Consider the following 12,283-nt stretch of genomic DNA (forward strand, 5'->3'; position numbering starts at 1 on the left):
CGGCCGATGTGGCATGAGTTTATTTGTGTATGTGCTATTCATGGTTGTACGTGGGCTGGGATACTGCCAGGGCGCCCACACCTAGACAGGAGGACGATTAGGGTCCTCAACCAAAGCCTTTGGCTCAAAAGCCTAACCGCAAGGCAGCGGTGTTTGGCGGGAAATGCAATGCATTACCATTTCTACGGAACAAATCGCCACATGTTCCAACCCCTAACCTGGAGGGCCAGGAGACCGTGTTCGTCAGACCTCTAACCATTGACCAACCTGGTATGAGAGACTGTGAGTGTCGCGAGACACTCTCCAGTATAGCTCAATGGATCGCTGAGGTGCGCAAACCGTCACACTACGGTAAGGTCCAGTGTCTTCGTGACGAAGAAATGAAGCCAGTTGGAACCGTGTTCATATGTTATAGAATCACTATAGAAAAAGTGATCCCCAGTGGTGACAGGTTCAGAAATCATGGTTCTCCGTTGGAACGGCATACCATCGTCATCATTATTGACGGAAACACTATGCTTCACTGACGCACAAACATCTGAGGTGCATACACCTCCAACAATCAGTGATACAACCTTTATAGAAACCTACAGCATAAATAACACTGGCACCGCCTAGCCACTATATCGTTCAGTGTCTTCAACGAAGCACAGGGAGGTCATGTGGACCCCATTCTGGAAGGCCAGAAACACCATCGGTACCCAAACGTTTTGTAAAATCCTTCGTTTCCTTCTGCCGCGTCAAATTCTGCACACCTTTAGGTTTCTTTCACTCCGAAGTAAACACGAAAAAATAACGCTCATCCCGGTGGATGGTATCCCGACAAGTATAACGAATGGCCCAGTTACCTTGCTTACGGTTCTGGATGGGCATTGTATGTGCAGATAGGGGGTAGTTTCCAGCAGCCAGAGTGACCGCGAAGGGCGTTTGAAGTTATCACTTCTTTCCTCTAATAGAAAATCGTTTCCTTAATCCGGATGCTTGCGTAAGGGCATATTCTTCAGGTCACCTGATGATCCACTTTTTGCATTCCCTGAATATCCAGTAGGACAAATAATGCCCAAACAGAATTCTTCGATTCGGGTTTCTTGCTTGAAGTTTCAACCGTTAATATCCTACCTTTATACGTTAGGCGTAAAACTGTTGGACACATGTGTGGTATGTCGACGAAGCTTAACTACATTTTAAAAAGGATGTTCGCTACTATCACTGAGCTAAGGAAAAGAATAATGTGTGCCTGTCAAAACTTGGGGCGAAACATCCAGACATGTGCGAAAACACTAAATTCCGTAGGTAACCGATAACTAACATTGCATGGCCTAAATACTTTAATTTTTGTTATTCGGTTTGAACTAACCTGATAGGCGTCCCACACCCTCCCGACTTTTAACATGGTCTCGAGAGGCTTGTGGTTCCTAGATAAAAGTTGGCTGCAGATTAAGTGAACGGGCTTTCTTATTTTGCATGAAATAAAAATATGGATTTTTACACTGGGTGTGAGGAGCAAACATCATGGAATACTGTGAATACTGCGTAATCAACGGAACAACTAGCCATCAACCCAGCTTGCCTATTGTAGTCAAGCACCAATCGTTCTCTTGGAAACAATCGCACCTTCTTCTGGAAGATAGTAACACATTTAGCCAGCCAGCTTTTACCCTGCCAACCTCACGAAACCTTGGGAAGAAACAGGAAGAAAAAGAACGAAAGAAACATTTCGGTGCCCGTCCTGGTTGCAGTGGGCTTGGCGAAGCAGTCCAATAGGATGTACGTTATGGGTCTTTGATATAAACTACTGGAAAGCTCAATCGAAACTATGCTATGTCCTGAGGGACTTGACGCATTAAGGCGATGGGAAAACCGCACAATAGTTTCATGGGGCCTCTCTTATGCTTCTACGGCAGTGTGTGGTACTCGGGGATAGCTGAGTACGATCGGACTCTACCCACCCAGTTAGTGTCCAGAGGCGTCCGCCCAGGGGCTGTCAGAAAATGCACTTTCTTGTAAGTAGACTCAGACTTGACGGCGCCGACCTGCTTTCAAACCTCAACGTCTCGAATGCTGAAGTTCGACACTAATTCACAGGAGTGGTAGCTCAGGCTCAGGGTAGCTCAGTGATTAAAGAGCGAAGTTACTTATCAGGGATCCGTGGTTCGAATCCAACCTCGGAATCTCGACTTTTGCCGTCTAGGCTCGGGAAAGCAGGCAGTTAATAACAATAAATAATAATCGTTCAGCCGTAACATTCTTTTTGAACCTAGCCGCCGTGCCATTTGAAGGGACCGCATTGCTCGGTTACTGTCAAATCGCCCAGACCTAGATAGGAGCAAGTGAGATGCCGAGGTTGGGTCTGTACTACGGATGTTCCCGTCAATAAGTTCGCACCTTAACTGCTGCCTTAGAAAATGCAAAATGAATTTGCTTTTATTTTCATGGTCAAATGGTATGAAAAGGAGAAAAGTTCAGGCGTCTTTGATGGGACAAGGTTTGTAGAACATCTCCACTCATAGATTATTACACTGATTTTTGAGAAGCCAGATGGCGATTGAAGTCGGTTAAAACTTCTAGTGAGTGTTTCGAGAACTTTAAACAGAAAAAATATTCAATCTAATGCATCAGCTTACTCTGTTGTTAATGGATCTCTGAGAGCCATGATCCGGAGTGAAAAACTGGCGCCTTTTATTCTCTGATGGTTTGTAGGTGGCTGTGGGATTGCAGAATTCGCAGTCACATCACTTTCGTTTCATCACACCTGTTCCTTTCTGGCGAGAGTATTCCGGTTAGTCCACCAAATGAGGGAAGCAGTGGACTCCAATTGTCCTCGTATCGGCTCTAATCATCAAGGCATATTCTTGGCCCTGCAGATGTTGATTTCCAGTCATTGGATTCCCGAGGCTAACATGTTAACACTACTGCAGCAGCAAACACCAGGTACACATGAATTATCACATTTGAACAGGTGGATTGTTCAGTTTTGGGGCGATGTGGTTGATTTCACCATGTATCATCCATTGGTTTCTGCCACACTTTCTTCTTGTTATACTTCAGTTGCTATAAATGAAGACCCAAACTGCGCAAGACAAGTACGCGCAGCTGCGTAGCAGACTTGATCAGCTTGGATACAGCCAACCGCTTAGTGTTGATTCCTTGGCACTGGTTGATCGATTGCTTTGTGATCTGCTTCGTGTTACACATAGCTTTCAACAGACTAGCGCCGAGCTGGAATCCCAGCTAGAGTTACGTTCGGATTTCGATGAGTACATTGCGTCTTACAAAGCCGAAAATGGACGGCTAATCCGACAGAACAACGAGTTGCACAAAAAATTGCTTCAGTTAGAACAAGCTCAAGACAAGGAAATTCATGGTAAATTTTTACCTTGTCAACTACGTAGTCGTTCTAGATTTAAAGCTCGAATTCCAGTGTGTTAAATCTCAGAGAGAGGATTCGAAAATGTACAGCACCCAATGCTTAGAGAAAGTTCGAAACCTTGAAATGGATGCCAAACGCATGACGGAACAGATACTCCTGCTTCAAGAAAAAGATGCCAAAGCTGTAGTCTGCACTCCAGGTAAGGTGTTTTAATCTTGACGACTTTCAGTTTCTGCTACATATGATTCAAAATAATATCCTCAGCCTGCGCAAAGCATTACGTTGCGTTTTACTTCCTCGCTTAGTTTTGTTAAGATGATAGTCTCCACACATCTGTGTTTTGTGAACTAGAAGTTCAATGGAGAACTTGCGACGACGATTCTGATTGGGGAGTTCTGAAAAAAACGACTGGGTCAGATGTTTTGCACTTGAAATGTTCGGTTTTGCATTTCCATGTGGGATAATTGGTGGAATGGATGGAAGCTGGTGTCAGCTGTTTTGAACAGGTTGACTGGATTAGCGTGGCTAATGTAAATACCGCAGTTGAAAAATTCGGTGAGAACAATGCAACAATTTCTCACTGTAACATATAAAAATTTGATGGACTAATAATGTTGAGCTTCTGCGTCCGATTTAATGTGAACTTTGGATAGAACGCCCGGGCACAAGTGTATTCCGTGGCGAAAGGGATTAGATTTGGCCCGTCTTGATGGCCTACGCTAATTCCGACACTATATTCATGGATGTTTCATTACGGGAATACTAGAGCATTTAGTTTCAGTAGGAAGTCCCTCAAGGTACCGTACATAGGCTGCTTAGTAATTTCGTGATGGCACAGGTCACCAGCATGTGCTTTATGCTGGTTCCTTGTCGCAGACTGCAAGAATATCTTAGTCGGAGTTTTGAAGATCTTCCGTCGATTGGTGAAGAAACGATTGTAAGCGAACTATCAAGCTTGGCGAACAGCTCATCAGGCACCTGACCAAAATTAGGTAATACCCTAGTCCCCTGCTGTTATCCGTATTTTCATCCGTCCTGTCTAGAACACAGCAGCACCACAATACGGAAGAACGATGGGCATGCATTAACAACTATGGTTCACTCTTGAACAACAGGCTTGCGCACACAGCCGTGAGCGCTTATCCACTGACCAGCTATCGAATCACTGTGATATCACCGGTTGTACACATTCTGCTTAATTAACCTTGACCCAATCAAAGGCGGATTGAAAATCTATTCTACAGTGGATGTAGAAGATCCTGCTTTTAAATGCAGCACCAGAGAGAACTTAGTCGATTTCATGGTCAGTTAGGGACTCGAAAGAATCTATTCATGTGTGTTTATGTATGGCGTTTCATTTGAAGCTGTCTATGGTCCAAGCCGATCAGGTATAACCGATTTTAGTACTATCTATTACAAAGTAGAAAATAGGGAACAGGGGTCTCATAACTGCATCTGCAAAAATTATGAATGCGTATCATCTTCATACTAATCAGGGATGCGAGTACTACTTTTCACAAGAACATAATGGACAATAAGTAATCATAACAAATAAACTCGTAGTTTCCAACATACACTGTTGGAAAAAATATGAACTAGGCATTTCGATGCTGTGCGGTCCAGAACTTCTGCTAGTTGATACCAAAATGAAACTGAATGGACAAAGTAACTGTGATGAAGGAATGATGGCTGCTCTTTCTTATGGTGAGTGCGAGCACAGAAAAGGGTTAGGAAGTGTCTTCTCAGAACTTGACTTAAGGACGCACCGTTGGTATACATGTGTGTTCTCCTTCAGTGTTGCTTTTGACGACGATGGTGATGACGTGTTTTGGGATAGTGTTTTTAATTCACTGATGACCCCTCGTGGTTCGTTTCACTTCGTTTGGCACAACCTAATCCAAAGGACGCGATGTTACGATACAGGAAATCTGTGGAAATCTAGTATCCTTTAGTCCAATACAATCCAGATTTTCACAGTCTCAACTGTCAGGCAAGCCAAAGTTGCTTGTGTCATTCCGGCAAGGTGGACAAAGCCCTTCATTGGATGATACTGACACCAATGTTACACAAATAAAGAGGAGTCGGGTTTTGGAATTTTGCTAGTGGATGCGTACTGGAGAAACAGATCTTGAAAACATTCAAGCGGTCAGACGCATGCACATAAGGTATTTTTTCAGCGGAACGTTACTTCTTTGAAAGTCAATTCTGTTAGTTTTACAGTTGCGTGCTTATTATGAATCTCAAACATGATATCGGTTCACTGAAGCACAAATATTATTGATATGCAGAAGTAACTGGATATCTCCGGAAAGCCTCAATAAAATGCCACTGTGCCATTGTAGTGAACCTTGACAACACATTGGGGTTCATACAGCCGTTGGTGGAAGCACATTTGGTCGAGAAAACCGTTGGACAACATAATCTAACCTCCGTCCTTTACCGGATTGAATGGTGCACACAATGAACGTACCTAAAGGACGTCACTTGTGTATATCCTATTTTTATCTGAACAGATCAGACGGTGTACCTATTGGTACTGAGTCTGTCGAGTAGCTTCGTCCACATACCGATTGTGGCTGATTACTCGGTGTGTACGTGTGTGACATGATTTCGGATTCGGAGAGCTTCGTTCTTTTCTTGGTTGCTTGTGGAGCATGTTTTGCTTTCCTGATGAAGCTGATTCCCGCTTTTATTCTGAGTTCATGTTTTATTTAGAACTCGGCTTAGAATGCTGCTGACATGCATCCATCAGATAACAGTTTTACGTCACTGATTACTGAAGGCCCTCGAACTTCTTTGAAAGCCGCGTTGCTTTCTGTTTCATCGAAATCGACTTGTGCTGCTGAGTCAAGCAGGTCTTTGATGAATATCTATCGACTGCACTTTATTCAAGGATAAATTTTTTGCCCTGTCTGGGACACCTAGGTGGTCACCCCTTACTACTGGACTCTATAGGCACAAAAATCCACCTTAGGCTTTTGATGGGTATAATGTATGCCCCAAACTTGCTTTATTTTCAGCAGGCAACAAGAAACTCCCTTTCCGTCAACAACGAATGGAGATTGATTCACTCATCCCGCAACCTGAACGATGCAAAACGGATCCGAATTACTGTTGTTCCGTTGCACGGTACTGGGATAGAATGCATTTTTCCTATGAACCTGAGGTGAGACCTTTTTCACGTTTAGTGATTTCAGTTCGATAGTCTCTCAGTTCTTGGACAAGTATCGACCGGCTTCTCTTATCTGAATTGCAAGCGAACGATTTAGGAGCTTGGAGATAGTTTTTGCAGAAAGCTCTCTGCAATCTCAGACAGAGACGTATTGAACAGTTGCGTTGGGCCATCTTAAAGCCGAACCGTAGGACAACGGGTGGTCACAGCGGTTCATGTAGGAACTACTTCGTTTCCTTTTTCCCCCCAGTAAAATGCATGCTCACATGACTCTTGTATGAACAACGGTCCTCATGTTCTGGCGCAATCATTCTCTGTGAATCCACACCAAGGGGAGGGTAAACACTGGACCCGAGTTTCGCTCTTATTAGAGCTCATCAGCAGTGCGTATCCAGTGTTTTTACCGGTGTTTGAACTCCGCACGTCTAATACGCGAGGCGAGCGTGTTACCACTACTCTATCGGCGCATGCTGGACTCATCTGAATTGTTGCGTCTGAACAAGTGAACATGTTTGCACTTGAGTGATGTCAACGAAAAGCCTCGAACGACAACCCAGTAACATAGGTTGGTTGTGTCGATCGATTGGCCCGCCAGTCAGGACATCCCAGTCAGGAAGCGCCACAGACGCTTGAGACGTGCTGGACACTTTTTTTCAGGTGTTGGTGGTTGCAGGATTTGGTAGAATGCACACTCACATGACTCATTTCAATAATGGTCCTCCTGTCCTGGCGCAAATTGTTCACTTTAGAAGTTATTCGGCTTGTGATCGAATCGCTCGCTGAGGTTGGCAATTTTGTTGCAAAAGTTTCATCACTCAAGGTGGCGTCGTTAGTGCTTTGCTTTAAAGCGGAGCGGGGACGTGCGCTGAAGGCTGTGCATTTATTAATGGTATGCGCGAGTTTATATACGAGCTTCTGAACAGGCCTGATGTTCAACTATAGCAGTTTGCTTCTGCAGACAATCTCATTGGTAATATTTTGCGCTCATGTGATTTTTCGTGGTCTTTTGAACCTGTCACCTCGGTTCGTACCCTTTGACCTTCTTGGCTTCATCCTGCAGCTTTTCCTGACCTGTCAATCGTTTTTCCGAGACCGGGCCGTGTACAATGAATACAACTACATTATCTTGGGCAAATCCACACGGATCAATGAACATAAGACGGTTGTACGAAAATGGGATTCACTTTCTTTGATTTCTACACATGAAACTCACTGTTTCAGTTTGGAACTCATGAAGACTGATACATGGGGTACTAAACACGGAAGGTGGGTTTTCGGACATAGAACTTCGAACTCTCTTAGTTCAAAGATCGCCTGGACGCGGTCCAATTAGTGCCCGATCAAAGAATGCAACCGGTATGATGGCTGGCGGAACCAGTATATCATAATAGGTCATTGCCGTCTCCCTGGATGGGGATCCCGAGACGGTCCACATCAATGGTTAGAAACATTGTCTGACATGGCCCAGTCACGCCCTCAATGGTGCTCGTGCATCCAAGCTATTGCCTTCAATGCATAGCTCCCTTCCCAATCCTCACTTGACAGCCCACTGACAGTGCTGGATTTATGCACCAATTTATCATCTCCTGCCTGCAATGCGCAGCTACCTACCCCCCAATCATCGGTGAACGAAACTGCGGCGGCTACAACCACTGTACGACGAGTACGCGGCTATTACAGCTGATCGTGATCCCCATTCCAGAAGTACTCACCTCACGGCCACCAACGCTTCCATCTGCTCCGCTTCACAACAATTCAATGATGATGCCAACCCTATTCATGAAACGAAAATTTTGAAGCCCGATAAACGATTCGACCACTAATGGTTCGCTAGATATATTGTGTGCATTATCTCAGGGTCAAAGACATCCTACCTTATAATCGAATCTTGAAATATGCTATTATCCGAAGCATCGAAAAATCCGAAGCGGATCGCAATCATAAACACCCTGACCTTTAGTTTTAATTGTTTTCTCACAACTGGCCCGGCAGCTGGACGTGATTAACTTGGAACTGGCCGGCCAAATGTTAAATAAAGCGGTAACCACCAGCATTTGTGTGGATTGTTTTCTCACTAGGAAATCAACTGCAGGTATAGATCGAGTTTAAAGAGCCGAACTAATTACTGTGTGGATACCATAAACTTAATTTCTAGCGAGGTCTTCCATCGAAGTATATCTGGATGTTTTGTATTTCTTTGCAGTTAGACAGATGTGTTATTTTGTTCCAAAAAATGGCTCCTCGAGGTGACCGCAACATTAGTTAACAAACGTTCGCTGTACAATCTTGTGTTCCATCCCGAGTACCCTTTCAACATCTTGCTTCTTTGTTCATTATCACTTGATATAAATGGTATTATGATGACATCCGCGAGTTCGTTGAGCTGGAATGTATGGAAATCATAACTTTTTCTATTATGGCAATACCTTTCTTTAGGCACGTGCCTTACTCATTCGGTATTGTTCTCTGTAATTTACCTCCAGCTGTGACTCCGATATAAAACAGATCCAGAAAATCTTTCCGCCTGTCCATGAAGAACCTAAAGTTAATGGTTTCGATTTTTTGGTGTATCTTAGATGCACATACACCTTGAAATCCGCCGTAATGAGCCGTGGCAATTTTTCAGTTGGAAATTCTAGTTTACTAAACACTTCAGTGTGTCACGTAGAATCAGATTCCGCAAGTTCCGTCGCACTTATTGGCTAATTTTGGAAGGTGTTCAAGCGGCACCATCATACCTGTATTCCACTCAGGTTGTTTGCAAAATGAATTTCACACTGCCTACAAAAGGGCACTACTTGAAGTGGGTCTCAGCTAAGACTGTCATTAACATCGTCTCAATTTGCAACTGAGTATATAGGTCCACACACCTGACATTACTTTATTGATTCTGTTTTGCCATTGAGTGCTTTCGGTCTTGTTCCAAATGTGGTGCACTGTGTGCCTCTTACAACTAACCGGTTTATGGTCTTGTGCACACATTGTCATGGACAAGCGATTTATCGTTTCTCACATTTCCCACCCTAAACTTACGTGAAACCGCTTCTGGAACTTTATTATGGACTGAAATAGCTTATAGTGTTCATTTCATCATACACAATCACTTGACAGACACTGGACCTGCTGGATTTGGCTTCTAAACGATGTGAAGATCTTGAAAATCACCTAGCTCGACTAGAAAAAGAACTAGAACTCAGCGAAAATAATGTTGAGAATCTTCAGCGCCAGGTATGTGGTTTGTTTTGGAACTCCTTTCACCTCTTCGTTTATTGGTTGTTCAGCCGGTTGTACCTTTTCTTCACAAACGTGCCGCAAAACCTTGAGAGAACACTCACACTCAGATAATACTGGGTTGCCCAAACCTAGACGAGGTTTACCTGTTTGTCGTTAACACTAGCAGGATGTCGACCGAGCTTGGTATTGGTCACTTCTGGGGTCATACTCTTATTCTGACGTACATAGCAGTCGCTTGCTCGTTGTTTGTTGTAACCTTTAATATCCCAGCATGTTTGTCTGACAAAGTTTGATTCGATGGCTGCATTGATGCTGTTACACTTTTCGAACGTTCCAAATCATACATTGGCGCTGTGTCTCTGGCACTCTGTCTCTTCTATGGTTCTAATTTCATAAGCTCAAGTTCGCTGAACCTGGATTTCGAGGGTGCTGTCGTTTGTTTTTCTCGCGACTCCTGCCCTTGGTCAGTTAATGTTCACGTGCCTTCTGCATACTCAGAAATCTGCCCTTCAATTGAGGACATAGTGTAATCGTACTCGGATTCATGGGAATCAGAAACTCGCAGTGGTTACCACTCGAAGCACTGGAGAAATCGCTACCCTTTCCGAGCTCCAGATAGCTCGGTCGTCAAGGCGACGACTTACTCACCGAGATGTCCGTGTTTAGAACCCAGCCCCGGTATCAGAACTGCTTGGGCAACCCGACAATATCTCACCCCTCATGCTTCCTTTTGTTGGCATGGCAGCTAGGTACCGAATCGGTGTTATAACTGATTGTTTATTATTTTCATCGTTTTATTGTTCTCTAAAATGCATTTTTTTTTACTTAAATGCCAACAATTCGGGCTCCTAAGACGACTAAGTAATCAGACAAGTTGCATAAGCTTTAGTCGGATACTCGATACTAACCAATTCAAGTCGAATCCTCATGGTAGACCGGGTATTAACCGGTGAATGTTCTCAAATCTTTCGACAAATTTTCCATTTGAAACACGTAGCCAGGTATGTTTGTTAGATCATAGGAGTTCCGGGCCAAATTCGACTCGAATATTTTCAAAAAGACTGAGCACCATCTGATTTATAGTATGGAGATTTGTTGGGTCATACTTCAGAATGGATGATATCTTGGGAAACAACAGAACACTCACTGTTTTGAACAACTTCACCTGGTGGTAAATAAAAATGTTAATCAAGTTTATGTCAAATGAAAGTATTTTACCATCTATAGTGGAACGCGCGGAACGTTTACTTTACAATAGAGGCGGACACGACTAAGCCGTGTGAAACTCTTTCCAGTACCGGAATGCACGTGATACTGGCCAGCCTGATTCAACTTCATATCCCTTACTGCTTGCCGTCCAAGTAGGGTACACTGCAGTTTATTTACATAGGTGTTTATTGAGTCAGCTCACCGTTTGTGGCTTTGAATCCTGGTGGTATGCTGCAGTTTTAGGGTATTTCAAGTGGTCGTCGCTCAATGTATCCATCATATTTCCATTCTGGTTGGGCAGGTTCATCAAGTGCTGACCTGGAAGTTAATTTTACTATCGGATTATGACCCTGGTAATCTGAATGTGTATATCTGGATAAGGTGTGTTTCCATCGACTTCGAGTCACAGTACCCTGCTCTCGACATTCTTCCCGCTTTCCCACTTATAAACTTCACCTTCATTTTGTTTTATTCTTGTCAGATCGAACTGCGTGATTCCGAACTGGAACGACTGCATTCACTATCTGAGGTTGGCTGTCCTTTGAAATCTCCTTCAAAAGACACCACCGTGCTTCCAACAGATCGGTCACTTCAACAATTACAAATTCAGGTTGCTTCATTACAGTCCCGTAATGAACAACTGGAAGCTCGTCTAGTGAATCATACCCATATATCATCCATTTCTTCCCCCTTGCTATCCGGTGACCGAATACGGTCACACGTAGAAGTAGGGACGCAGACCTCGACAGACTCCTTTAAAGTTCAAACTAATTCTTCATGTCAAACCGTATCGGTGAGCTGCACATGTACTCCATGTCTAAAGGTACGTGGAAGACAACAATATATGCTACCTAATCCCCCCTTGATCTTGTCCCGCGATTCGTTCAGTTTATCAGCTTTTTCTGGTATGCGATGAACAACCTTGTCACATTTCCGTACTGCCTGTCAATTTGCAATTGGAAGCCGATCCTGAGTTTTCACAAGTGTGTCTATGAGTCATCCAAGGTTGATATTTTTCTTTACTGCATACTAGACAGCTTGTTCTTCGTTTTGCCGTAACCAGCAGTTACAGAGCTGGGGCTATCAGGTAGTCTGTAGAGTGCTTGGTGTCATACAGAGGATGTCTTCAACACAGAAGCACTCGACTCAACCGGAAGGTATCACTACAATGTCGGAGCTGCCACGAAATGTGTCAGTCACATGGCTTGACGGGTTCCGGTCGAAAGACTGACAGCCAGAATGTATGTTCACCTATATCTTACAGTGTGAAAAATGCGTGTGTGGTACCTTGTGTTGAC

At 43.8% G+C, this 12,283-nt stretch overlaps 1 protein-coding gene across 1 annotated transcript in view; it reads left to right on the forward strand.

Annotated features, from left to right (window-relative positions):
* T265_02319 (hypothetical protein) overlaps nucleotides 1-12,283 on the forward strand; it is a gene marked incomplete at both ends in the record, with an annotated part of 47,159 nt that overhangs the window by 6,097 nt on the left and 28,779 nt on the right. Inside the window, 6 exons of the mRNA XM_009166533.1 lie at nucleotides 1,005-1,158; nucleotides 3,064-3,364; nucleotides 3,402-3,569; nucleotides 6,391-6,536; nucleotides 9,654-9,770; nucleotides 11,467-11,808. Of these exons, the coding sequence (XP_009164797.1) occupies nucleotides 1,005-1,158; nucleotides 3,064-3,364; nucleotides 3,402-3,569; nucleotides 6,391-6,536; nucleotides 9,654-9,770; nucleotides 11,467-11,808 (1,228 nt within the window). The remainder of the gene's footprint in view (nucleotides 1-1,004; nucleotides 1,159-3,063; nucleotides 3,365-3,401; nucleotides 3,570-6,390; nucleotides 6,537-9,653; nucleotides 9,771-11,466; nucleotides 11,809-12,283) is intronic.

The sequence above is a fragment of the Opisthorchis viverrini genome (assembly GCF_000715545.1).
Source record: "Opisthorchis viverrini unplaced genomic scaffold opera_v5_28, whole genome shotgun sequence".
NCBI lineage: Eukaryota > Metazoa > Platyhelminthes > Trematoda > Opisthorchiida > Opisthorchiidae > Opisthorchis > Opisthorchis viverrini.